Source organism: Aethalodelphis obliquidens, unplaced genomic scaffold (genome assembly GCF_003676395.1).
Source record: "Aethalodelphis obliquidens isolate GAN/ISIS:26980383/991018 unplaced genomic scaffold, ASM367639v1 scaffold46, whole genome shotgun sequence".
Lineage (NCBI taxonomy): Eukaryota > Metazoa > Chordata > Mammalia > Artiodactyla > Delphinidae > Aethalodelphis > Aethalodelphis obliquidens.
In genome coordinates, this window is record NW_020837990.1 from 6,147,376 (window position 1) to 6,175,360 (window position 27,985).

General features: G+C 43.8%; 1 protein-coding gene across 3 annotated transcripts in view; it reads left to right on the forward strand.

Annotated features, from left to right (window-relative positions):
- The window catches only part of JAML (junction adhesion molecule like), a 42,552-nt gene extending 19,372 nt beyond the window's left edge, over positions 1-23,180 (forward strand). For all 3 annotated transcript variants that reach the window (XM_027082183.1, XM_027082181.1, XM_027082184.1), the window contains 9 exons: positions 833-895; positions 3,759-3,913; positions 5,487-5,712; positions 9,486-9,598; positions 13,148-13,385; positions 17,011-17,149; positions 19,442-19,502; positions 20,981-21,064; positions 22,684-23,180. In XM_027082183.1, coding sequence (XP_026937984.1) covers positions 853-895; positions 3,759-3,913; positions 5,487-5,712; positions 9,486-9,598; positions 13,148-13,385; positions 17,011-17,149; positions 19,442-19,502; positions 20,981-21,064; positions 22,684-22,776 — 1,152 coding nt within the window. In that variant the 5' untranslated portion in view covers positions 833-852 and the 3' untranslated portion in view covers positions 22,777-23,180. The remainder of the gene's footprint in view (positions 1-832; positions 896-3,758; positions 3,914-5,486; positions 5,713-9,485; positions 9,599-13,147; positions 13,386-17,010; positions 17,150-19,441; positions 19,503-20,980; positions 21,065-22,683) is intronic.
- Positions 23,181-27,985: the final 4,805 nt, after the last annotated feature.

Below are 27,985 nucleotides of genomic sequence, written 5' to 3' on the forward strand. Positions count from 1 at the left end.
ATGACGGAGACCAGCCACAGTAGTAGGTAGGAACCCAAGGCTTGTTGAATTGTAACTCCTGGGAGTTAGGGTTCTTCTGTTTTGTTAAGAAAATTGCAGGGCATTGTGCAGACAGTGAATTCTTTCCCAGGAGCTGGTGGATGCAGTGAAATTAATACCACAGAGATAATATAGATGTTTTAAAAGTACTTTTGCCCATGCACAACCCAATTCGCATTCTATCCATGCTATCCTGCCTAAAAAAATATAAAAAAAAATCTCACTGTGGACCTTTCATGTGGCTTCTTCGTGTCATAACTGAGTTTAAAAAATGTCCTCGTATTTGCGTATCTCTTTTCTTACATGTCCAGAACATTCTTTATATATTTAAAGGTAGTCATTTTAATTTAGTTGGAGAGATAGGTAAAAATTTCAGGCTGAGTATCCTGTAATCTTTTGTTTATGTGAAACTCTCAGGTTGTAGATTGTCTAGGGTTGTCACCTCAAGGCTATCCTGGAATTGTTTGCTTTTTTTCTCTTTAAAAGCAACTTTCATCTAATCTTCCCTTATAGCCAGTCTGAGGCAGCCCGCAAGTGACTCTCCAAACACCACTCTGTTTTGCTTCATCATAGCAGTTACCAGCATCCACTGTTTCTTATTCATTCATTTGCTGCTTTTTTCCTCTCCATCTCCCCTCCACGTGCAAGCTGCTATCAGCCGGGACCTTGTCTTCCTTGCTACGTGCTGCAGCCCAGTGCCTCAGACAGAGGCTGACTCACAGAACTCTCCATTGATGTGTTAAATTAATGCACTTCTCTTGACACTATTTTCTGACTTTTTTTTTCTTTTAAGGTTGAAAAATTGAGAGCAGCATGTTTTACCCACCGAAACTCATCCTGGTGCCGGTGTTACTCAGTAAGTAGAAGCCAAGGGACCAAGGAGGGTATTTGATTTCTTGTAAGTCTCATGCGTGTTCAGAAGCCAGTTTTATATATTTTCATTTCCCCTTGCTTTGTTGAAAATGGAAACCCCAACCTGGAACTTCACAGTTTTGTTGAAACAGCTGTTTTGCTTCAACAGCTGTTTTAGAAGCCAGGTAGGAGACTCTTCCTTGGAAAGCTGAATATTCCTCTGCTGCTATTAGAAACAGAATGCCTTTGGGTCCTGACTGGGTGTTTTAGGACCTTCCTATGGGATACAAAGAGAGTTTCTCGCTGGTATTCCTGCACTTTAAATTGTTATCTTTAAAACCACAGCTAGTCTCAGATCAGGAAATGAAATTACCAAAGGGAGTCCCAGAATCCCTGTAATTGTTTTCGTGCTTTAGCTACACTAGTCTTCTTGCAGTTCCTCAAATGCGCTGAGCTCTTTCCCAATTTTGGATGGTTTCTTTTGCCTGGAACCTTCTCTCCCCACCTCACCCTAGCAAGCATGCCTAAGCCTTCCTTATCCTTCAGGTTTCTCCTTAAGCTCCACTTTTAAAAAGCCTGCTCTGGAGTCTCCTGTTCCTACGGTGCTCAGGGCTGCTTCTTCTTGCTAATCCCATCTCTTTCTAACTTTTTCATCCTTTTGTCCCCTTGTCTTCTCTTTATCCCATGGATATAGCTCTGTTGGAAGAATAAATTAATGAGATGCTTTGCTCTCATAGCTTTTTATTTTTTTCTCTTTTTTAAAAAACTTTAAAAAATTATTTGGTTGCTCTGGGTCTTAGTTGTGGCAGGCGGGCTCCTTAGTTGTGGCATGTGAACTCTTAGTTGTGGCATGCATGTGGGATCTAGTTCCCTGACCAGGGATTGAACCCGGGCCCCCTGCATTGGGAGCATGGAGTCTTAACCACTGTGCCATCAGGGAAGTCCCTATTTTTTTGTCTTTTTAAAGTATGGTTGAAGTATGGTTGATTTACAATGTTGTGTTAATTTCTGCTGTACAGCAAAGAGATTCAGTTATACATATACATGCATTCTTTTTTATATTCCATTATGGTTTATCACAGGATATTGACTATAGTTCCCTGTAATATGCAGTAGGAGCTTGTTGTTTATCTATTCTATTTTTCTCTTTATTATTAGTTTTTTAAACTTTGCATGGTGACCTAAACACTGACTCAGCAAAGTGCACAAAAGAATTGTCTTTGCTCTAATTCCAGGCAACATAGCATGTGCACAAACATGCAGTCAGACATACACACACACATGAAACTGGTATGTATTAGAGAATTTTTTTCCCCATGGAATCAGGGTTATAAAAATCTCAGAGGCTATTTAGACATTTCCTGGGTGAAGCAGCCTGCAGGTTTTTGCCCTTCCATCCAGAGACTTAACAATCCAACCCCGTGTGGAGTGGCCTGGTGACATCAGGGGGTATTGTACTTCTTGGAGAGGTTTTCCTCCCCTGTAGAAAGTCTCAATTTCTTCAGCCATTTCTGTACAAAGGTTACCTATCAGGTATAAGTTTCTCTTTGCTTTGGTTGTTGCTCTTGCTTTCTAGCAAACTCATTTAATTCTACAGACAGTGCTCTTCATATTACATTAAATAAGCTTCTTATACCTTTAACCACACTTAAAGTTGCTCAGTTCTTCCTTACAGGAAAATTCCAGGTCGCTTTTGCAGGTACTTTTGATTTCTTTCAAAAAATAATTCCCTCCAGAGAGTGGAGAGTTCATGTTTTCTTTCACATCCTCCCCACTGCGTGTTGCCTGCTGTGGGCAGGAAGTTAACACTCTTCTCCCGGGGCAGCAGCTTGGATGGAGAGGTTGGCACATTTTCTGTTTACTCCAAAATTCGTTCACTTGGCTCTTCTTTGATAGGAACTGGCCAGCATCTAAATGTGTCTTTCTTGCTATGGTTATCCCTTTGCATAGAGCATGTCCTGTGAAAACAGAGATATCCATGTAATGGTTTTCTCTTTAGAAATGGTTTTTTCTTTAAGGGAAAAGAGAAATTACTTGAGCAATGGACAGATAGTGGAGGGGTACCGCATGGGCTAACCCTAGAGACTGGAAAGCCAGGGCTGAGGGCAGAGCTGGAGGAGGGAGGTGGGGAGAAGGCAAACAAAGGAAATTCAAGGGAGGAGCTGTGCTCTGTCCTGGCCTAATTACAAGGACCTGCACTACAGCCAGAATCAGCCAGCAAATTCAGAGATAAGCTTTTGTAAAGGAACTAAAGAAGGAGAAAGGCAGAGGGAAGCAAAAGTACCTGTGAACTGGCTTTTCAGTTCCCTAACTGAAACTAGGAGCCAGAGACATCCCATTTCCTGTTTATGGATGTCTAAATTCATGACCTGAAAGGAGAGACTTCAGGGTTTCTCTTCTCTTTTCTTCTTGTTTTCTTTTTGTTTTGTTTCTCTGGCCATGCCACACCGCTTGCAGGATCTTAGTTCCCCGACCAGGGATCGAACCTGCTCCCTTGGCAGTGAAAGCGCAGAGTCCTCACCACTGGACCACCAGGGAATTCCTTCTCTTCTTTCTTTAGAAAGGAGATTGCAGGGATGAATCCTAGAAAAAGGGAAGGGACTGGCTAGGAGCACGGGACCAGTTAGCATCTATATAGCATGAAGATTGTAGAACCCCTCTGACTTGAGCTATGTGGGGGGAACTACAGAGTATTTCTCTTACCCTTGGGAATGCCATGCTGGTTGGAATGAAGGGCCTCTGAATGCTTTGTCCACGTTGGGTCATCTGGGGTGGAAAGGTGCATACACTTGGAGATTAATACTAGTTTTTGTTGCTGAATGTATTTGTCTGAATGATGCCTCCTCTTGCCTTTTCCACTTCTGTAGGTTATTTCTTGGGCCTGAATGACTTGATTGTTTCCTCCGTGGAGCTAACAGTCCACATGGGTGATTCAGCCCTGTTGGGATGTATTTTCCAGGGCACAGAAGAGAAACTTGTGACCAAGGTAGACTGGATGTTCTCATCAGGAGAGCACTTCAAGGTAAGAAGGAGGAAACACTGCTGTGTATTAAAAGTCCCTGGCCAATGGTGTCAGAATGTGGGGAGAGGGAGAATCAGGTCATCCAGTGCCATGAGACGGGGTTGCAGGAGCTTGGGCTCTGGAGCTTGCCAGAACTGAGCCTCCTCCTGGCCTCTTGGCTGTGTAATCAGCTGGGTAAATGGCTCAAACTCTCTGACATTCAACTTCCCCATCTGTGAAGATGTAGGTGATTATAATAATGGTAATGCTTACTTTTCAGGACCTTGAGAAGCTAATGGGAGACATGCACATAAAGTTCTTTAGTTCCTTTCCTCTATTTCTCCCATTTGTAGAGTAGCATAGGTGGGTGGGAGGGTGAGAAGAGTGAAAACTCATTGGTCTAGACAAAAAGAGTTATGGGCTAGGCACAGGAATGGTATCACAGGAATCTTTTCTTTGGGGAGGGGGCAGATTCTTTCAGCCTCCACTGACCCATTTATGTGCTGGGGAATCATCTCTTTCTCCTTCATGGCTGCTTGAAGTGTTGGCATTAGCAGATTCAGCATGGCTGAGTGAAGGCCTTTCATGGGAGCTCTTTGGATTAGGAAACAGAGTGTATTAAGCCTCACCTGAGATTCTGTGGAGACACTTGTATGTCAGGATCATTTGCAAAATATGTCCTAAGTAATATATTATTGACAATAAAGTCCCAATGTTTGCAAATGAAATATCGCTTTTGTAGCTCAGAGCATGTTATCCCTATCATGCTACTGTCACTCAAATTTTTATTACTATTTATTGTTATAAGAGGGAAATACCCATGGTCTAAGTGGCTCCCCCTCCCAGTCTGTAAACCATTCCCTGTTGATGACTCCTTCTCATGCCTTATGATAAGCTGCCTGGAGGAGGGCAGAAAGGACAGCGGTAACAGCCAACATGCTGGGGATTCTCACAACAGCCTGTCTGTGGGATTACATTTGGATGCCATCGAATGCGGAGGCCATGGCAGAACACAGGGTGAAGATGGGAGATGCTTTTCAAAAGTTGTGAGTTTGAATCCCCAGAGTGATCTTCAGAGTGGGTGTTACATTTTACCTTAAACTGTAAGAAATGGAAATGTGTTGACCCTGTTTCTCCAATTGTCTTTGTGTAAAATGAGCCACAGAGCCTTGTGCAAGTTAGTGTATTGCCAGGCACACGATGATGGTGATGACAATGATGATGATGTTGATGATGAATTGGGTACCAAGTACTATTTTTTTTTTTTTTTTTTGTGGTACGCGGGCCTCTCACTGTTGTGGCCTCTCCCGTTGTGGAGCACAGGCTCCGGACGCGCAGGCTCAGCGGCCATGGCTCACGGGCCCAGCCGCTCTGCGGCATGTGGGATCTTCCCGGACCGGGGCACGAACCCATGTCCCCTGCATCGGCAGGCGGACTCTCAACCACTGCGCCACCAGGCAAGCCCCCAAGTACTTTTTGATCACAGTGGTGATGATGACTATGCTGCCTCCACAGAACAGGGGCTTTTGAATCCAGACTCCTGGGTCTGGTGCCATGGACTTCACATTTTCTCTGATGTTGTATTGCCCTCCAGGATGATTACGTGCTCTTCTATTATGCCAACATCAGTGTGCCTGTGGGGCGTTTCCAGAATCGTGTGAGCTTGGTGGGGGACATCTTACACCATGACGGTTCTCTCCTGCTGCAAAATGTGGAAGAGGCTGACCAGGGAAACTATACCTGTGAAATCCGCTTCAACATGGAGAGCCTGGTGTTCAAAAAAGCAGTGGTCCTGCATGTACTACCAGAGGAGCCCAAAGGTACATAAATGCTTACTCAGAGAAGGGCGAAGGGGCAAGAGATTTGGTGTGCGGTGAGGGAAGCGAACTGATTTTGTTGAGCAAGTGACAGCCATTGTGCTATGTACTTACCATGGAGTGAGTCCTCAATAAAATAAAAATAATGATGATCATTATTTTATTATTACTTTATCATGTTTCAACCTCATGAAAAAGCTGTGAAGGAAGAACTGTATTCTTTTCATTTTACAGATGAGTTAACTGAGGCTTAGAGAGATTAAGTGACTTGCCTAAGGACATATATTTATTAAATGGCATATCCAGTACTTGGACCCTGGTACCTCTGTCAACAAAGTCCATGTTTTTTTTTCACTATACCCTGATGCTTCCCATCAGTTATCCATGTTGATGCTGTGTCCATATTTTGTAGGTGACTATGTTAGGTGTTCTGGGGGATATAAAAGAAATGAGCAGATCTCTCTAACTTCGTAGGACCTTATGTTCCCATTTATAAATGGCTTCAGTAGATTGTTGGTTTTAAAAAACATGTTCTATAGAACACTCAAGGTCCAAGGAACCTGGTGGGCCACACAAAGCATGAGAACAGGGCAGGGGATTGATAAAGGATCTAGTTGGGCAGGACCTCAGGCTTCCACCTCCACTACAACCAAAGTCCTTTTCCTTTTTCCTGTTATATTCATTGGGCTGCCAGATAAGATTTCGTTTGAAGAAAGAATTCTGCTGCTTTAAAAAGTTTGAAAACCAAAAAAAAAAAAAAAAAAGTTTGAAAACCACAGAATTAAATACATTCTTTAGAAGTGTGAGATAGAAGGAACAGTCTTTGGCCTCAGGAGAGCTTGCTGTTTAGTGAGTGAACTAGAATCTGGACGCCCCGCTTCCTGCCAGCTAGTTTAGGTCCATTCTTTCAATGAGCTCCTTTGGAGCACCCTGTCCCCGTCTCTGGTGATATTCAACACACCTGTTCAGTTGTGTCTCCCCTGCTCACCTGGATCTGTGTTCTTTGTCCCATGACCAGCCCTAGACACAATGCCTGGCATAGAGTAAGCATTCAGTAAACATTTGTCAAATGAAGGAAATTCTTAAATTAGCATCCCTCACTTGAATCTGACTTCTAAAAAATGGAAGGGTAGAAGGAATTGTAGAAGGTGGCCTCTGGCCTCTCTCCTAATTTTTCCTACTTTTTTCAATTGCATTTTTCTTTCGATTTTAAATCTATGGCTCTCCAGGAAGAAGAAATGAACCAACTGTCTGTGTCCCCCAAGGATTATCTTTGAGTTACCCCTTTCTACTTTGTTCTCTGATGCTGGGCCTGAGGACTACAAGCATGTCCTACAAAACGGGTGCCTATTCCTGCTTAGAAGAGACACAGAGGGAAGGAGCCCAAAGGAGGCAGTTTTAAGAACTGAGTCCATGGGAGCAGGCTAGAGCAATTTTAGGGGTAGTCAGATTTCCCAGTAGCCAGTGGAGCAATTTGTATTTACTTTTCCTTTCCAGCCGGCGTGGGAATAGCTCTAACTCCTGACCATTTGCCTGGTGGCCATCTCCTTCCATGTGAAAACTCATCTAGATTTCTTCCACAAAGTTTATCCTTCAGTTTGTAATTTTTCTGTGTTTCTACTACTTCAACTCTTTTATTCGTAGTTCTTATTTTAAACACTATAGACAATTTTCTTTTTTCTTTCTTTCCCTTTCTTTCTTTCTTAGGAATTTGCTTCCATTTTATTCTGTGAAAGGATTTTAAGGCATCTGAATGTGTGTGTCCTCAGATTATATACTTATACTGTATAGATATATTGTATAATAGTTGATGAAAAGTATAAAGAGAACAAAAAGCAATTTTTATTCAAACTTGTGCATATAATTTCAGTCAGATGATCTTCATTTTTAAGATTCAAAATTGAATTAAAGTTTTCATATCAGATGAATTGCTTGAACAATGTTTTGAGTTTGGTTTAACATTTTGGAAAATATGTTGTTCAAGGAGAGAAAATATTCTTATTGAAGGGATTCGTGCACATGGTAGGTCGTATAGTATGTGAGCTTTAGGTGGCCTCTGGATCCCTAACTTCATTACTCTATTATTTTTATTCTATTCTAATCTCTTTTCAATTTATAAAGGTCTATGATTCTAGAAGGGAGGCAATCTAATGAAATAATTAAAAGCCCATGTTTTGGAATCACACCTAACAATGCTTTATATCCTAATTTAGAGAAAGTTCCTAATATTTGGAAAACAAAATTTCAGTGGTATAGACAATTTTCTTACAAATAAAAATAATATTAACTTCCCATATTTTTGCTCTAGAATCAGCCATCCTTCCACTTATGTGAGGTGGTAACAGTAAAGGGAGTGAGAAAGCGTGGGATTTGTTTTCACTCAGGCCTGGGTTTGAGTGCTGGCTCTGCCTTTTACTGGCCATGAAGCTCTGGGCTCTTTCACTTTCTTCCTCTGTGAAATGGGAGAGTAATAGTGCATATCTCAAAATATTGTAATGACTAGGTGATATCCTACGTGTCTAGCACATGCCTGGTGTGTTGAAGGAACTCAGAATGTTCAGTTCTTATTATTGCATTTAAAAAACAGGGTTCAATTCTTAATATACTCATAGATTTAGAGGGTGTTTCCTTCCCTATTGGTATTCTTTGCAGTGCATTTTTATTACTTCCAAAATAATTCCCTCCATAGAGTTTTGAGTTCATAATATTTTCTTTTGCTTTCCTCCCATTGTGCGTCTTTCCTCCTGGGTGGGAAGTTAACGTTCTCCCAGGGACACAATTTGGATGAAAAGGTTAGCTGATGTACTGTGTTCCTTTATGAGCTCCGCTTAATGCTCTCTTGAAGGAACTCTGTCCAGTTAAGACCTAGGCTTGTGTCTCCCTTAAATATCATCCTGCCTTTCTTTTCTTAATTGACTTTGTGGTCAATTTGTATAGAGCACTATTGAAAAATCAGAAGCATCTTTCCAATTGTTTTCTTTTTCAGGGACTTGTTGAAATGACTAAAGCAGTAAACATATGATGGGGTCAGCTGCTTATACAAATGAGCAGGAGGAAGAGACTATTTGTTGGAAAGCCAGGAGCAGGGGAAGGGGGAGCAGATGGGGAAGTGGGGGCAGGGATTAAAACAGAAAGAAAAGCCAAGAGGAAAACTGTCTGTTGTCTTGGCCTAATTAGCAAGCAGTCCTGTGACCTGTACTCTAGCCAGAATTGTCCTAAGCAAGTCCTAAGACAACTTGTAGAAGAATAAAAGAAGTTGAAGAGAGTTACCCGTGATTCAGTTTTTCAGCTAGGAGAGCCAGTGGATTATTTATAAGAATGAGAGTTATAGAACTTTCCACTTCCTGTTTATGTTAAGCAGATGTGGGTATCTAAGTTGGTGAACAGAAAGTGGGGGGCTTCAAGGTTTTCTGTACTTTCTTTATCACAAGCTTGAAGTGGAGTTGGGGCTTGTGGGAGAGGTTCTAGAAAAGGAGAAGGAGAAAGGAATTAAGAGAACCAGAAAGTGTTTACTGAAGTTAGTGGGACCCCAATGTTGGTAGCTAGAGGGTATTGTCTTATCCTTGGGGTATTGCGTGGATTTGAGTGAGAGACCTCTGAGTACTTTGACCACACAGAATAATCTGGATCACCTGTGGAGGGAAAGTGTGCAGTGTTTGGTGGTGACATTGATTTTACTGTTGAGGATCTTTGGCTAAATATTATCTCTTCTAGAAGTTCTTTGGCTTCTATAGATTATACCTTGAGTTTGACTTGATTTATCATTTTATCCCCAGAGCTCATGGCTCATGTGGGTGATTCGACTCAGATGGGATGTGTTTTCCACAGCACAGAAGAGAAACACATGACCAGGGTAGACTGGATGTTCTCATCAGGAGAGCGCACCAAGGTAAGGAGGAGAAACCCTCATTGTGTATAAGAAGCCCCTGGCCAATGCTGTCAGGACAGAGCGGGGAGATCAAGAATCCAGGCACCAGGTGCCATGTGGTGGTGTTGTGAGGGCTTGGGCTTTGGACCTTGGCAAAGCTGGGCCTCTCAGCTCAGCCACTTGGCTGGGCAATTTCAGCTTCCGGTTGGGAAAAAGGACTCTAATGAAGATGATGAAGAAGAAGAAGTAGATGCTGCTGCTGCTCAGCTTTTCAGGTTGTCAGGCCGCATATAGGAGATGGCTGGTGTAACACATTTGTACATGACTTGGCCAGTGCATTTTAGTTTAATTCCTCTTCTCCCTTCCCCTTTTCGTAGAGTCCATGGGATAGCAAGGGGGATGATTTTGGTGGCCTAGCCAGGAAGGCAATGGGCTAGGCATAAGCACAATTGCATTCGTATTCTTTTTTTAAAATTAAAAAAATGTTTTTGATTTTTATTTTTAATTAATTTTTATTGGAGTATAGTTGCTTTACAATGTTGTGTTAGTTTCTACTGTACAGCAAAGTAAATCAGCTATATGTATACATATATCCCCTCTTTTTGGGATTTCCTTCCCATTTAGGTCACCACAGAGCATTGAGTTCCTGTGCTATACAGTAGGTTCTCATTAGTTATCTATTTTATACGTAGTATCAATAGTGTATATATGTCAATCCCAATCTCCCAGTTCATCCCATTCCCCCTTCCCCCTTGGTATCCATGCGTTTGTTCTCTACATCTGTGTCTCTATTTCTGCTTTGCAAATAAGATCGTCTATACCATTTTGCATTCTTATTCTTTTTTTAAAAAAAATTATTTATTTAATTTATTTTTGGCTGCTCTGGGTCTTCATTGCTGCGCGTGGGTTTTCTCTAATTGCAGCGAGCGGGGGCTACTCTTTGTTGCGGTGTGCGGGCTTCTCACCGAGGTGGCTTCTCTTGTTGCTGAGCACGGGCTCTAGGCACACAGGCTTCAGTAGTTGTGGCGCGCGGGCTTCAGTAGTTGTGGCACACGGGCTCAGTAGTTGTGGCACACGGGCTTAGTTGCTCTGCGGCATGTGGGATCTCCCCGGACCAGGGCTCAAACCCGTGTCCTCTGCAATGGCAGGCGGATTCTTAACCACTGCACCACCAGGGAAGCCGTCTTATTCTTATTTGGGTTATTTTTGTGAGTTTTCTTCTGTGCCCCATTGCCCCATTTATGTGATGGAGGGAATTTTCTTTATCTTCATGGATGCTTCGAATGTTGGGATTAGTAGGTCCTGGGGGCCAGGTTGAGGAGTACTTCATGGGAACTCTGAAGTAGTAAACAGCAAGTTAGTTCATTAGACCAGTAGATGTCAACTATGGCATGGTGATATCCTGATGAGTCAAGGTGTGTTGTAAGAGATATCTCAGGTAACTTATTGTTAATAAAAGTTAAGATACAAAGTTTAGAAAAGATTTAACTTTTATAAATGAAGACATATTCCAGGTCATCCCTACAAAAAGTCATTTATACTCACTTGATTCCTATATGCTGAGTGGGTCAGAAATGGTGGCATCCAGATGTAGAGAACAAACGTATGGACACCAAGGGGGAAAGTGGTGGGGGGTGGTGGTGGGATGAATTGGGAGTTTGGAATTGACATGTATACACTAATATGTATAAAATACATAACTAATAAGAACGTGCCGTATAAAAAATAAATAAAATAAAATTCAAAAATTCAAAAAAAAAAAAAAAGAAATGGTGGCATCATGGTGGGGTCTGGGGAATTACATGTAGTTCCAGATTCACCTCTGGGAACTCGTCATGCATTTATATGTCATCCACCAATTGAGACACTGCAGAAATTAGGATGAGAGTTGACGTTTTGGGTTGTGAATTTGAATCACAAGAGACAAGCCAGGTCTTTTCATTCATGTTTCTGTTTGTATGCCCATTTCCTTTTCTTAAAAGCTTTTAAAAAATAATAATATTTATATAACTTTATAAAAAACTCCAACACATTTATTTAACAAGTGTTTTTAAAGCATCTGCTATGCAGTGAATACTCAAAGCTCCTGCCCTGATGGGGGACTTACAATCAAGATGGAGGGACAGAACCTAGGGGCAGGACAGGAATAAAGACGCAGACATAGAGAATGGACTTGAGGACACGGGCAGGGGGAAGGGTAAGCTGGGACAAAGTGAGAGAGTGGCATGGACATATATACACTACCAAATGTAAAATAGGTAGCTAGTGGGAAGCAGCCACATAGCACAGGAAGATCAGCTCGGTGCTTTGTGACCACCTAGAGGGGTGGGAGGGAGACACAAGAGGGAGGAGATATGGGGATATATGTATATGTATAGATGATTCACTTTGCTATGAAGCAGAAACTAACATACCACTGTAAAGCAATTATACTCCAATAAAGATGTTAAAAAAAAAGATGGAGGGATATACATAGTAAAACAATGAAGAAATAAATACATGATATGTCAGGTAATAGTAAGAGCTATGGAGAACAAGAAAGCAGGGTTTTGTGGTTGTTATTTTATGTAGGTGGTCAGGGAGACCTCACCAAAAAGGTAACATTTGAGCAGAGGTCTCAAGGAAGTGAAGGAGGCAACCGTGCATCTGTCTAGGGGGGAAGACTGTTCCAGGCAAAGGAAGCAGCAAGTGCAAAGGCCCTGAGGCCAGTACTCAAGGAGCAGCAAGGAGACTGGTGTGGTTGGAGTGAAGTGACCCAAGTAGGTGAGGAAAAAGCCAGTAGAAGATGAAATCAGAGAGGAGATGGGGGTGGGGCAGCTCATGGAGGACTTTCTACTTTTAGGAGAAATGGAGGGCTCTTAGAGGGTTTTGAGCAGAGGAGTGATACGATTTAACTTATATTTCTAAAGGTTCATCTGCTGAGAATAGACTGTAGTGGGGAGTATAGAGGGATACAAGTTGAGAAGCTCTTGTAGAAATCCAGGTGAGAGATGGTGGCTTGGACCAGACTGTGGAAAAGGTGAGAAGTGGCTAGATTTGGGATGTATTTCGAGGGTAGAGGATTTGTTGTGGGATTAGATGTGAGTTGTTCAAGAAATAGAGGAGTTAAGGATGACTGCAAGATTCTTAACCAGAGCTTAAGGAAGAAGACGTTGCCATTTACCAAAATGGGATGGATAAGAAGGAACTGGTTTGGGGGAGAATTTTGGAGTTCAGTTTTAGACATGTTTCAGGTGCCTATTGGAAATCCAACTGGATATGTCATAAAAAGTAAAGGAGTACTTTTACTTTTTTTACTGGAGAAGTGCAAAAACCTGAAAGTCCCTCATTCCCACTTTCCTCATCCCTCTCTTGAGATGGAAGAGTTGTTTGTGGTTTGGTGGCATCCTGCACAACTATGTGCCCGCAGACACGTGTGTCCATGGATTTGTGTTACTTAATACCTTCTGATAATACCTTTACTGTTTCCACACACAGAGTCTGTGAGTCCTGATAGCCCCCCCCCTCAACCTTCCCGGCGCCCCTCTACCCCAGCCCTTCAATCTCATACGTTTTGCCTTTCCCTTCTAGGAAGAGATTGTGTTGCGCTATTACCCCAAACTCAAGGCAGCCATGGGATACCCCCAGAACTGGGGCCGCTTCCAGAACCGTGTAAACCTGGTGGGGGACACTTCCCACAACGATGGCTCCATTGTGCTCCACAGAGTGAAGGAGTCTGATGGAGGAAGCTACACCTGCAGTATCCACCTGGGGAACCTGACAGTCAGGAAAACCACTGTGCTGCACGTGATCCTGAAGGAGCCTCGAAGTATCTAACATTTGGTTGGAGAGGGAGGAGGAGCCTCATAGCTGGTAGGCAGGGCCAGGACTAGGGTGAGGCTGGAGAGGCTTCTAGGGTGCAAAATTTAAGGAGGCATCACTCCCAGGTGCTGTACTTGCCTGAACCTGATAAGCCCAGCACTTATCAAGCACTTGTACCCTGTACTTGCATGACCTTGAGAGTGAGACCTCCTTAAATTTGGTGCCCTATGCACCTTACTTGCCTCACCCTAGTTCTTCCCTGCTGGCAGGTCAAGGAAAAAAAAGCTCATATTGAGTGAACACCACCCCTCTGCCGGACCTCACTCATCATTAGTGTAATATACTAAGTTAAAAGTACAGGAGCTCAGAGATGGATTGGAGTTGTTTTGACTTGGCTTCAAGGGAGATGCTCTGTGCTCTGTAGTGGAAAGGAAGATGGTCCCGAGCTGGTGAGAGACAGCAAAGAACAGAGAGAAAACAGGAAGGGGTCAGAACCAACAATAGAGGGGTTTCCTGATCAAAGATTCTGTATTCTGGCAAAACACTGTGTATTAAGGCCATTGGTGTGTAGGAGAGTAAAGACGAAATTGTGTTGACTGATAGAGGTTGATAAGTGAGGAGTTCAAGTTAAACCATAAACCAGTTAGCAGTCAGGATGTGGCCTGTGGACTTTGCCTTTTGCTAGGGACCCAGGGCTGGGCTGTGGTTGGTTGGGGGCAGGGATAGAGGTGAGGGTGCAACACACCCCAGTACCTCTGGCCAGAGACCTAAGTCTATGGAGGCGCCTTCTTGCCAATAGCAAAGGATCCCAGCTGGAGAGGGAAGAAGACAGATGGCTTTCTTCACTCTCAGAAGTCTTAGCTCCACTTCACAGAGAAAATAGAAGCCATTAACAGGAGCTCATTCAACCTTGGAGCCCTCCCCACCCACAAACGGACCTACATCCACTCCCATCGTCCTCCCTGCCCTGCCATCCTGAGCTCCCTTCCACCCAGGGCTTATCTGAGCCCCTGTGCTCGGGTGGTGCTCTCTCTTCCTTCTCAGGATCCTCACAGCATGGCTCTTTAAGCCCATACTTTCCAAGGGCTTCTACCACTCAGCACAAACATACACTCCACTCTTCCTCTTACCTATGTCCTTGTCTCCTTTAGCTCTCATCCTATATCTTTATTTTTCTTGAAACAGCTTTATTGAGATACAACCCACATACCTTACAATTTACCCATTTAAAGTGTACACTTGATGGTTTTTTGTAGATTCCGAGTTGTGCAACCTTCCCCACAGTACATTATGTATTTCTTTCTTTACACAGCCAGATAGCTTGCTAAAGGGCTGGACATGGTGTCTCCTATCTCATCTCCCATTAATTGATAGCACACTGCATTCAGTCTTCTGCTTCTACCTCTGCTCTAGCATAGATCACCAATGGTACTCTAAAGGCACGTCCTTGACCTTCTCTACCTCAGTAGTATTGAACACCATGTTCTATATACATTCAATATATTCTATGTTAGATACAACTTTATCTGTCTGCCTATCTATCTATCTATCTCTATGTATTATATGAGCTCCACCCAAATATTCCACAAATACTCAAATACAACATATCCAAACCTACCCCTCTCACCTCTCCCCAGCCCATCTCTTCAACCTCAGTTAATGTCACCACCATCTACACAGTTATCCAACTGGATGCCTGGGAGCTGTACTTGATTCTTCCCTTTCCCACGACCCCCAGTCTAACAAGTTGACAAGTCCTGTCATTTCTACTACTGACTTTAAAAATATATATATCTTTATTGGAGTATAACTGCTTTACAATGTTGCGTTAGTTTCTGCTGTACAACAAATTGAATCAGCTATGTGTATACATATATCCGCATATCCCCTCCCTCTTGATCCTCCCTCCCACCCTCCCTATCCCACCCCTCTAGGTCGTCACAAAGCATTGAGCTGATCTCCCTGTGCTATGCAGCAGCTTCCCACTAGCCACGCATTTTACATTTGGTAGTGTATATATGTTGATGCTACTCTCTCACTTCATCTCAGCTTCCCCTTCCTCCACGGTGTCTTCAAATCTGTTCCCTATGTCTGCGTCTTTATTTCTGCCCTGCCGCTAGGTTCATCATACCTTTTTTTTTAGATTCCATATATGTGCGTTAGCAACCCGTATTTGCTTTTTCTCTTTCTGACTTACTTCACTCTGTATGACAGACTCTAGGTCCATCCACCTCATTACAGATAATTCAGTTTCGTTCCTTTTTATGGCTGTCTACTACTGACTGGATCTGCCTCCTCTCCCATCTGTCACCACCGCCTTATTCTGGCTGTCTCATCCCCGTCTTGGACTGTAGGCCTCTAACAAGTCTCTGCTTTCATTCTCAGTCACTACCCCTCATTCTTCATGCAGCTCTGAGTGCCATCTTTCTCAGTAACAAATCTCCACTGCTTATAATCTCTCAATGTCTTCTCCATCGCCAAGGAAAAAAATCCAAACTCCTCATTGAGATAATCAAGGTCCTGCATGACTTAGCTCCTGTTATTCATCCAGCCTCATTCCCCACCACACTGACAAACACAACCTTTGAACCAGACCCATGGAACTCTTGCTAGTTTCTAAAAGCACCATCCTGTCACCTAAAAGCACCTAAGAGGGCCTCCCTGGTGGCACAGTGGTTGAGAGTCCGCCTGCCGACGCAGGGGGCACGGGTTCGTGCCCCGATCCGGGAAGATCCCACATGCCACGGAGCAGCTGGGCCCGCGAGCCATGGCCGCTGAGCCTGCGCGTCCGGAGCCTGTTGCTCCGCAACGGGAGAGGCCACAACAGTGAGAGGCCCGCGTACCACAAAACAAACAAACAAAAAAAGCACCTAAGAGCTCCAGACCTTGGGTATAAGGTCCCTACCATCCTTCCCCATACTGTTTTCCAAAAAAACCTTGATGTTTCCTTTAAGACTCAACTTAAACTCTTAAACTTTTGCTGACAAATTCTCAGGTTCTGCTCCCATAGAATTGGGTACCCTTTTCTCTATGCTGCTCTGTACTCTATATGGACAGCTCTCAAAGCATCTATAAGCAGTCTGTGGTTTTCTGTTTACATTGTCTCTCTCCTTGAAGGCAGAGACCACGCACTATTTGTCTTTGTATCTTCTGTGCCTAGTGATATCTGGCACCCAGGAGGTTTTGATGTGTATGTTCAGAGTGAACTGAAGAAATGAGTGAAGGGCGCCATAAGGGTGGAAGTGCTTTACTTTGTATCATGACTATGGGGCTGAGTGTTGTAGAGCAGGCTCTAACATGTCTGTTATTTCTGTCATTTGGTAAACCACATTTTAAGACAGAATTATTAACGTGAAAGGAAACTCTACTGTAGGTGAGGTGATATTCTCTTTTCCCACCGACCTTAGTCTACATTTTAATGGTAAGCGGGGGCGGGGGTGTGTGTGTGTCAGCGGACTTTGGTTCTCAATCTAATGGGGACAGCTGGAGTCCTAGTGTTTCAACATGGAGTGGAGTCTGACCTTCTCCTCCCACTTCTGACGTGGCTGTTGCTACTTGGTCTAGAACTGGTGAGGCTCCCAGCTCTTTTCTGGATTATTGAGGCCCTGTCATTACTTGTCTCCTTCCCCAAGCATTGGTGACCTCAGTAACCCTCAGACCTGAGATCCTGGGCGGTAATCAGCTGGTGATCATTGTGGGAGTTATCTGCGCCACTATCCTGCTGCTTCCGGTTCTGATATTGATTGTGAAGAGGACCTATGGGAATACGAGGTACAGGGCTGCTCCCATCTCTTGGGCTGGGGGGCTGGAGATGCGTCTAGCCTGAAGTGGAAGAGAGTGATAAGGCTCTAAGTGTGCCATTTTCACAGAAGGGGGTGTTTTAAACCAGAATCATCTGTGGTTACCACATCAGACGTCATCGTATAGTGACCCCCCCCCCCGCTTTGCTCACTGTTATCCTGAAAGGCCTTGCACATTCCCACACCATCCTCATTTTACAAAGATTACACAGACTTACAAATGTTGGTCCAAGTAGAGCACAATTAAGAGTGTAAATCTTATGCAAGAGCCGTAATGGTGCTATTCAATGCCCGAAACGATTTTTGAATTGCCCACAGTATGTATGTACTTCGTAGAGAAGCTCAGACTTTGAGGGTTGTCAGTGGCTTTGTCTGAAGGACCACATTTTAATTATGAGAAGCTACTTTTGAATGAATGGCCTCAGGTCCTAAATTATTTATTGTTGAAATGTGTTTTTAAAGGCTTGAAATTCTACCAGTACCTCAGAAATGCACCGATGCTCTGGGCACGGGCACTGGTGTTTCACCGGCTGTTGGCAGGCTCATATCCTTCCGTTTATCCAACTATGGATGAACTATGTTGCTAGGGCAAATTGACTCTCTTTTTGAAATAGTGTCAATGGGCAAGAACCCCCATTAAGACTGAGTAGTGCTCACTTTTGGGACTCCTTTCCCCATGGGACATGTATTACCCAGAAACTTCTGCTGCCTGCTAGGTTTGCACTTGACTCCCCAGGGGCTCTCTGACTTGGTTTTGAACTTGAAGGTCTTTGCTTTGGGCATGTGGACAGCACTGAACCGAGAGTTAGACAACCTGGCTTTCCCTATCAGCTCACTTCCCTGCTCTGGGCCTCAGTTTCCCTCAAAATGAAGAGCAGCATTCCCATGTCTGTCTACTAGTTTATTCTAAAGAAATAGTCGGACGGATGTGCCGAGACTTGTGCATAAACGTGGTTGCTGTAGCAAAGATTATAATTAAAAACTGAAATCAGGGCTTCCCTGGTGGCACAGTGGTTGAGAGTCCGCCTGCCAATGCAGGGGACACGGGTTCATGCCCCGGTCCGGGAAGATCCCACATGCCGCGAAGCGGCTGGGCCCGTGAGCCATGGCCGCTGAGCCTGCGGGACCGGAGCCTGTGCTCCGCAACGGGAGAGGCCACAACAGTGAGAGGCACACGTATCGTAAAAAAAAAAAAAAAAAAAAAAAACTGAAATAATTCTCAGTGCCTGTCAGAAAGGTAATGATTCAATGAATTGGTATTCCATTCAATGAAATACCGCATGGCTCTGTATGTAATGATGGAGAAAGATGTCCGAGGAGTAGTATTATACAATATATAGTATGATCTCATTTTAATCAAAAAGCATATTATGTAATTCTCTCTTCAGCAGCATATATACTAAATATATTTCGTGTGAGTATACTTATGCTTGCATTGAGAGAGGTTTGGAAGGATAATTCTAAAATATTAATAGTGCTATTTGGGATAAAAGAAAACGTGGGTCCTAGGAGGGTAGGGGGTTTGGAGCTTCAACTTCAGACTGTCTACATTTCTGTATTATTTGAGTTATTTTACAATCAGAGCATACAACTTTATAATCAGAAAATATGATTAAAATATTTCTACTCTGAGACAAAAAAATATATATACATTCCTTTCTAGCTTTAACCCTGGTTGTTGTTGTTATTTTTCTTTTTTCGCTCCATCTTAGGCCAAAATAGGAAAAAAAGGAAGCCTATTTAGTGGCAAATGCAGAAGACAGATGGTCGAGCGATCAAAGGCCAAGGGCAGGGAAGGGGCCGGAGCTCCCAGCCCTGGGTGTTTGAGGGGATAATTCTGCTTGGCCTCCTCCCTGGAAGAAAGAAGCTGGAAGCCTTTGAACCCGTGTCTCGCTGAGCTTCTGCTGCTCCCTGCTGGCTCAGCTCCATCTCCCCAGTCCTCGGAAATGTTAAAATCGAATCCCATGGCCCCTCTCTATTAATTCACTTAAAATTGTTATGGGCAGAAAACTTGTTAGTGTGACAATAGAGAGGTTGAAGCTGTCGTTCAGCCTAAACTATCTCCAGATGCCTTTCTGCTCTCGGTGAAAGACATGCATCTCTCAGATCTCAAGCGGAGCTGGGTAGTGTGGGCTGTAGGTGTCTGGGAGTAGTTCCTAACCTGGGGTCTCTCTCTTCATAAAACTCTGTGTGGTCTCATGTTGTCACCCTTGGATATACAGTGCTGGTTGGGTAATTCCACATGCTTTTCATGCCTTTGCAGTTCAGTAACTTCCACGAGCTTGGTCAAAAACCTGGAGAACACAAAGAAGGCAAATCCAGAGGTAAGAGAAGAACTCTGCCATTTTGCTGCTGTGCTCAGTGAGGGCAAGGTGGAGGCTGCTCCAGGATCCAGGTGGTGTGAACTGTGTCTCACTCATCGTTATGTCTCAGCGCATCCAGTGCCTGGCACAGAGCAGCGGCTCAGGAAATCTCCATCACTGCAATGAGTCCCTGGGAGAGTGAGTGGCGTGGGGCGGACAGGGCCAGCCCAGCAGCCCAGTTCAGGCCCCTTGGAGGGCCCTGGGAAAGTCCCAGTTCAAGCCCAGCTCTGCCACCTCCCTGAGCCTCAGTTTTCTCATCAGTAAAATGAGTTTAAGGACAAACATATTTGCCCCGTTGTAAGGTTCAAATAACATGATGATAGGCAAGTGCTTTGTAATCTATGAGGCACGGTATCAATATAAAGGATGATTACGATCCATTCCAGAGTTAAGTGAAGGAGTTAATTGTTCAGATTAAATATTCGGGAACCTTTAGAAAGAGAGGATCTAGAACTTTTTCAACCATATTAGTTGTGATAAATAATTGCTACCAGGGACTGAGAAATGGATTAGTTTCCTTGAACTCTTTTTTTCCCCTTTTGTTCTTTCTTTTCTTCCCTCCTCCTTCCCTTTTTCCCCCTCCCTCCCTCCTTTCTTCCCCCCTTCCTTCCTTCCTTCTTCCCTCCCTCCCTCCCTCCCTCCCTCTCTCTTTCTTTCTCTCTCTCTCTCTTTCTTTCCTTTGAAAAACTCCTCTTATCATATTTACCTTTCCATCTTTTGGGCTGTTTGTGACCCAAGAGTAGGGTTTTCTCACAACATAGTGCAGGGGACTCCAGAAGTCCAAGACTTTGTCAGTGGATGATATCACTTCTCCAAATAGTGACAGGAATGGGAATCACAAATTACCTCTGACCTCACAGATGTGAAGTTCAGTGAGGGCTGTTGCTGGCATATAAGCCCTCTGGAAGAGATGATGACAGTTAGCTGCTGATGAATGCCATCCTGCCATGACTCTAATTAGGAGGAAATAATCACAAAGTACAAATAATTTGGCAAGATAAGAATTTTCTGCTGCTACCTCAATGCCCATCCAAACAAAGATGTTTGATTTTTTTTTTTTTGGCCACGGCATGCAGCACGTGGGATCTTAGTTCCCTGACCAGGGAGCGAACCCGTGCCCCCTGCATTAGGAGCGTGCAGTCTTAACCACTGGACCGCCAGTGAAGTCCCAGATGTTTGACTTTTGAACCAAAGAATTTGGTTCTTAAGATAGTGCTCTTTGCTGATGAGCTAATTTTCTTAATTTCCAGGAAGTCTGAGGACTGGATTATCGTGACCTATGATAATTCTCTAGCTCTTAGTAACCCTCTGACCTACTGATTTTTGTGGTTGATACCCTCGAGAACCCCTGTCCCCTTGAAGAGTGGTAGATAACCTTTTCTCTGGCGTGTAAGACTTGTTGAGTTTTAGGAATATTTACATGATTTTCTCCCCTCTAGAAACATATCTACTCCTCAATAACCATGCAAGAGGTGACTGATGAAGAATCAAGTGGGAAGTCAGAGGCCACCTACATGACCATGGTGAGGAATATTCTGGGTCCAGCCAAGCCAGGCATCTGGAGGCAGGAAAAGGAGCTGGGAAGGATATGGCAAACTCATGGGGGATGCACATTGCTAGGTCCCCTGGGGAGGCCACTCTGCTGAGGGCAGAGATTCTTCTAGGTAGTAGGAAAGGGTGAGAAGCTGAAGCTCTGCTGGATAGAAAAGTCATATCAAACTTGTCCTTGTACCCAGTTTCGAGTATTATGAGCATCTCTAGGGCTGGAAAGGATTGATCTTAGCATAGTAACGAGGGGGCTGTAAGATCCTTGCACAAGCATCGTGTCACAAGGGATGGTTTTCCTTCCTTTCAAAAGGTGCCTTCCAACTCTTAGATTTTTAAATTCTGTGACTTATTATACCTTGACATCATCTAATTGCCGGCAAGACTTCATGCTGAATTTCATGTAATAATACAGAGTCTGATTCCTACTTTCTCTTTGCTCAACTGTCCAGGGAAGTCCAGCACCTAAAAAAGACACTTGCTGTGTAGTGAGTAGGGGTAAGGACAAAAGGACTGAGCTGGCGAGAGATATGATGCTATCTGTAGACTAACGTTAGGCACCCCAGCCATGGAGGGAGCCGTGTTCTGCTGGGTTCAGGAAGGCTGGCCTCCTCTGTTTATAGGATGATGGCTTGTGTTTGTTCCTGTCACACCAGCACTAAGGACACATGAACTTCCAGATAATTACAGCAGAGAAAGGTTCTGCCAGGGAAGTGTGAGATCAGAGCCCTGGCCTGGCTCCACCAAGGGAAACATAAGCTCCCCTCTGAAGTTGAATATAGTCATTCCCCTCCCCCATCCTTCTCCTGTTATAGCCATGTGGTGCTACAGTGACGGCCAGAGCCTCATCTTAGAGACCTGCTGATACAGCTGCACAGCGGCTGCTGCGGAGTGTGTCAGCCACCTGGGTGGTACTGTCTGCAGATAGTCTGCGGGGCAGAGATGATGGAGGAGGGAAAGCCAGTTTCAAAGCCAGCTTCCCCATGTTCACTGCCAGGTGCTTGCGGTTTAAACTTTGCAGAAAATGGCAGCCCTGTCCCCTTGAAACGGTTTCACTACAGCGAGTGTGATGAGAGGACAGGGCCACAAGCTCAAAGCCCTTCAGGGGTTGTCAAGTTATTTTAAAACACTATGTACCAAATTAAACAAGCCCGTGGGTGAATTCTGGCCTGCGTACCACTTGTTTGAGACCTCAGGTAGGGAGGTGTTATCTGAAAGAGAGCAGGGTAACAAAGAACCTTTGCTTCTTGATTAAATTTACTTAAATGAAGGGGGCACCGCGCCGTGTCCCCTTTCTGAGGCTGTATAGCACAATGGTTAAGATCACAGGCTTTGGAGTTGGACACACCAGGGTCCAAATCTTTACCTTGACTTAGAAGCTAGCTCAGTCTTAGGCAGGTAACTTAGCTTCTCTGAACTTCAGTTTCTTAATCCTTAATGGGAATAATAAAACCTATCTCTCGGGTGGTAAGGATCAAATGAGACAGTGCATGTGAAATTCAGAATTGGGCCAGACAGATGGAAAGAGCTCAATAAATGGTAACTATTATGATTGAAATGCTTCTTACAAATGTGCTTTGTTTCTCTCTCCCCACAGCACCCAGTTTGGCCTTCTCTGAGGTCAGCACCAACTAGCCCATCTGACAAAAAGTCAGATGGGGGAATGCCAAGGACAGAGCAAGCTTTTTGAAAAGAAGGGGGAGTTCCCTTTGCCCTTGGCCGTGGCACAGACTCTCTCTTCCTTGTGTCCTGAGTCCATGTCAGACCCCCTGCCCTCCAAGTCCTCCCCCGGCCTCATTGCTTGGGCAAAGGGCTGAAGATGGAGGGCTTGAAGCTTGGCAGAGAGATGGGACAGCTCTGGAGGAACAGGCCCTGATTAGGGGGAGCATGGACTTGGTCCCTCTGGAGCGGGACACTGGCCCTGGGGACCCTGACTGAGCTGCCCCAGAGGCCGCAAGCATCCCATCAGGTCAGACCCTCTGCTTGGACGGTGCTCTTTGTGGATGGTTCCAGGGAAGAATCACAGAGATAAAAACCAACCCAAATGATTTCTTTGGCCAATTATCCCCAAATAAATGCAGTTTGTGGAAATCATCCTGTGTTTCTACCCTGGCTGAGGGGCAAGTGGAGTCTTGGTGAGGAATCTATGGTCTGGAACTCCTGAAACAATTGAAGTGACTGGAGGAAAGCCCTGCTGTGACTTACACACTGGGGTTTTGAGGGGGTGAATGGGGTTGGAAGTGGGGTATGAATACGGCTCTTTGACTTAACGCAGTGCTTCTTGATTCTGGCTGGGTTTCAGAGTGGCTGGTGGCTCTCTGCTGGGCTCCACCAGAGGTGCTCTGGTTTGGAATTCTTGGGTGGAGCTGGGGCACTTACCTTTTACAAAAGTGACACTCACGCGTCGCCAAAGTGGACAGCCAGTGATTTAACTCTTGGTCTGAAATGTGAGGCTCCCTTACCTTTGGGTTACTATTGTAAGATTTAATGAGGTTAGTTTTTAAAATCCTTTGGTTCTGAACTCCTATTTCTAGTCTGGGCCCAGCTCAGATCTCCTCGTCTTTATTCCCACAGGGCCTTCCTCATTCTCTGCATCCCACTTTTCCCTCTTAGCCATTCAGGGCCTGGATAAAGAGCAGGTCTTTTGTGGGTCTCTGATTTCTGATCCAATCTTAAGTGAGCTGCACTTTTTAAAATTGGAGTATAGTTGCTTTACAATGTTGTGTTAGTTTCTGCTGTACAGCAAAGTGAATAAGCCACATGTATACCTATATCCCCTCTTGGATTTCCTTCTCATTTAGGTCACCACAGAGCATCGAGTAGAGCTCCCTGTGCTATACATTCTGTTCTCATTAGTTATCTATTTTACACATGGTGGTGTATATATGTCAGTCCCACTCTCCCGATCCATCCCACCCTCGTTTCCCGCCTTGGTATCCATACGTTTATTCTCTACATCTACAGCTCTATTTCTGCTTGGAAATAAGTTCATCTCTACCATTTTTCTAGACTCCACATATATGCATTAACACACAATATTTGTTTTTCTCTTTCTGACTTACTTCACCCTGTATGACAGTCTCTAGGTCCATACACGTCTCTACAAGTGACCCAGTTTCGTTCCATTTTAGGGTTGAGTAGTATTCCATTGTATATATGTACCACATCTTCTTTATCCATTCCTCTGTTGATGGACATTTAGGTTGTTTCCATGTCCTGGCTATGGTAAATAGTGCTGCAATGAATATTGGGGTACACGTATCTTTTTGAATTATGGTTTTCTCCGGATATATACCCAGGAGGGGGATTGCTGGGTCATATGGTAGTTCTATTTTTAGTGTTTTAAGGAACCTCCATACTGTTCTCCATAGTAGCTGTGTCAACTTACATTCCCACCAACAGTGCAAGAGGGTTCCCTTTTCTCCACACCCTCTCCAGCATTTATTGTTTGCAGATTTTTTGATGGTGGCCATTCTGACTGGTGTGAGGTGATACCTCATTGTAGTTTTGATTTGCATTTCTCTAATAATTAGTGATGTTGAGCAGCTTTTCACGTGTTTGTTGCCCATCTGTATGTCTTCTTTGGAGAAACATCTATTTAGGTCTTCTGCCCACTTTTTGATTGGGTTGTTTGTTTTTTTGATATTGAGCTGCATGAACTGTTATATTTTGGAGATTAATCCCTTGTCCGTTGATTCATTTGAAAATATTTTCTCCCTTTCTGAGGGTTGTCTTTTCCTCTTGTTTATAGTTGCCTTTGTTGTGCAAAAGCTTTGAAGTTTCATTAGGTCCCATTTGTTTATTTTTCTTGTTATTTTCATTACCCTAGGAGGTCGGTCAAAAAAGACCTTGCTGCGATTTATGTCAAAGGGTGTTCCGCCTGTGTTTTCCTCTAAGGGATTTATAGTGTCAGGCCTTAGCTTTAGGTCTCAAATCCATTTTGAGTTTGTTTATTTATTTATTTTTTATAATGTGTTTTCTAAATTTAGATTTTTTAAAACATCTTTATTGGAGTATAATTGCTTTACAGTGGTGTGTTAGTTTCTGCTTTATAACAAAGTGAATCAGTTATACATATACATATATCCCCATATCTCTTCCCTCTTGCGTCTCCCTCCCTCCCCCCCTCCCTATCCCACCCCTCTAGGTGGTCACAAAGCACCGAGCTGATCTCCCTGTGCTATGCGGCTGCTTCCCACTAGCTATTGGTTTTACATTTGGTAGTGTATATATGTACATGCCACTCTCTCACTTTGTCCCAGCTTACCCTTCCCCCTTCCCGTATCCTCAAGTCCATTCTCTAGTAGGTCTGTGTCTTTATTCCCGTCCTGCCCCAGGTTCTTCATGACAATTTTTTTTTTTTTTTAGATTCCATATATATGTGTTAGCATATGATATTTGTTTTTCTCTTTCTGACTTACTTCACTCTGTATGACAGACTCTAGGTCCATCCACCTCACTACAAATAACTCAATTTCGTTTCTTGTTATGGCTGGGTAATATTCCATTGCATATATGTGCCACATCTTCTTTATCCATTCATCTGTCGATGGACACTTAGGTTGCTTCCATGTCCTGGCTATTATGAATAGAGCTGCAATGAACATTGTGGTACATGACTCTTTTTGAATTATGGTTTTCTCAGGGTATTTGCCCAGTAATGGTATTGCTGGGTCATATGGTAGTTCTATTTTTAGTTTTTTAAGGAACCTCCATACTGTTCTCCATAGTGGCTGTGTCAACTTACATTCCCACCGACAGTGCAAGAGAGTTCCCTTTTCTCACACTCTCTCCAGCATTTATTGTTTGCAGAATTTTTGATGATGGCCATTCTGACTGGTGTGAGGTGTTACCTCATTGTAGTTTTTATTTGCATTTCTCTAATGATTAGTGATGTTCAGCATCCTTTCACATGTTTGTTGGCAATCTGTATATGTTCTTTGGAGAAATGTCTATTTAGGTCTTCTGCCCATTTTTGGATTGGGTTGTTTGTTTTTTTTGATATTGAGCTGCATGAGCTGCTTGTAAATTTTGGAGATTAATCCTTTGTCAGTTGCTTCATTTGCAAATATTTTCTCCCATTCTGAGGGTTGTCTTTTCGTCTTGTTTATGGTTTCCTTTGCTGTGCAAAAGCTTTTAAGTTTCATTAGGTCCCATTTGTTGATGTTTGTTTTTATTTCCATTTCTCTAGGAGGTGGGTCAAAAAGGACCTTGCTGTGATTTATGTCATAGACTGTTCTGCCTATGTTTTCCTCTAAGAGTTTTATAGTGTCTAGCCTTACATCTAGGTCTTTAACCCATTTTGAGTTTATTTTTGTGTATAGTGTTAGAGAGTGTTCTAATTTCATTCTTTTACACGTAGCTGTAAGTGGAGCTACATTTTTGAAGGGTTTCCTTAATTCTGCAAATATCAAGAACCCTCTATAACACACTCATCATTATCTTTCTCTTTTACCAAAGGCTCTCAGGTCTCCACTTGGAGGCCTGAAGCCTCTTTTTGTTCATCCATGGCTAAGAGTCATTAAATGTCTCCTTCTCACCTGTCAGCTCTCAATAAGGAGTATGTCAATAATTTACAGTATGTGAATTGAAGGCAATAGCCTGTTCAAGACATACCAGAGAGGGGACATGTGTTGACATGATAAGGAGTGGGGGGAGGAGGAGTCTTTCATATACTAAGAGTTCATGGGAAGGAAGTGGTTTCATTTCTGGGCTATAAGGTAACATGCTCTCCTGGGCTAAGGGGCCCTTTTCCATTTCCTCAATTATTGTTTTCCTAGGATGATGACCTTCAGGATACCGAGTGAGATGGATGGATGGTGACTGTACATCTGTTGCTCTGGGTGGAAGGGGATACTTGGGATAAGAGCTGGAGGGTGGGCTGGGTAGCTTCTGCATACGTTCCTTCCTGCAGAGGGTGCTTTCCCCCGGGAACTGTGGGCATGCCCCTCCAGAGTCTGACTTGCCCACCTCAAATGTGAATTTGATTCATCCAAGGTTTGGCTTCCATTCTAAGGAGGAGGAAGAGGAAGCCCACCTCTTTCCCACAAGCCTACCTCTCCACAAATTTTCCTCTTATACACAGGCATGGAGTCAAAGTTGAGAGTGCAAGTCCACAGCTGTCAAATATAATTTTGCCCCAAACCAAAATAGCCCTGCAAGGGACCATGGAAAAGACCTGCTTGCTCCCTCATGCCCTTCGCCTAGGGGTGCTTGTCTACTAAATCCAGGGCCATGAAGGCATATGGCGTAGGGAGTGGCTTCAAGGTCAAATAGGCCTGGTTTATATCTTGCCTCTGCCTCTTACTCTCTCTTCAGTATTGCAAAGTTTATGTCAATTCTTTGAGGCTATTTCCCAGATATAAAAATACATTGTGGGGACTAAATGAGGTCAGTTAGGGGCTAGAGCCTGGTCTGGGCCCTCCATCCTCTTCCAGTGTGTTTCCCCCAGTGGATTTGTCTTCTGATGATTCAGTCCCCATCTCCCATTAATTTTTATTTCTATGGGCAGGAAGCCCTTGCAACCCTAAATACCTAAGTCCCTCTTCCCATTCAAAGAAAGAGTTAGGAACCTGAGCTCAGGGAAGGGCTTTGCATAGCTCCAAGGGGTGACATTCTGAAGGGTATGAAACCTGCTGGAGATGGAGCGAGCTGGATCTCCTGGTAGATCCAAGCAGTTTTGTTACTCAAATTTGTAGTATTTTAAGTCTCTAGGACACCAGATGCTCCCATATTCAAAGGCTTCCAGAAGCAAGCAGGCTTTTGCCAACAGAAAGCAGCATAAGGGTAGAGGGGGTGGGACCATCCAAGAATAATGGATAATCTGGCACTGTCAGAGTTTGGCTATTGGAATTGAAAACAGTTCAGCCTGTCTGTCCACTGCGGACCTGCAGAAGATG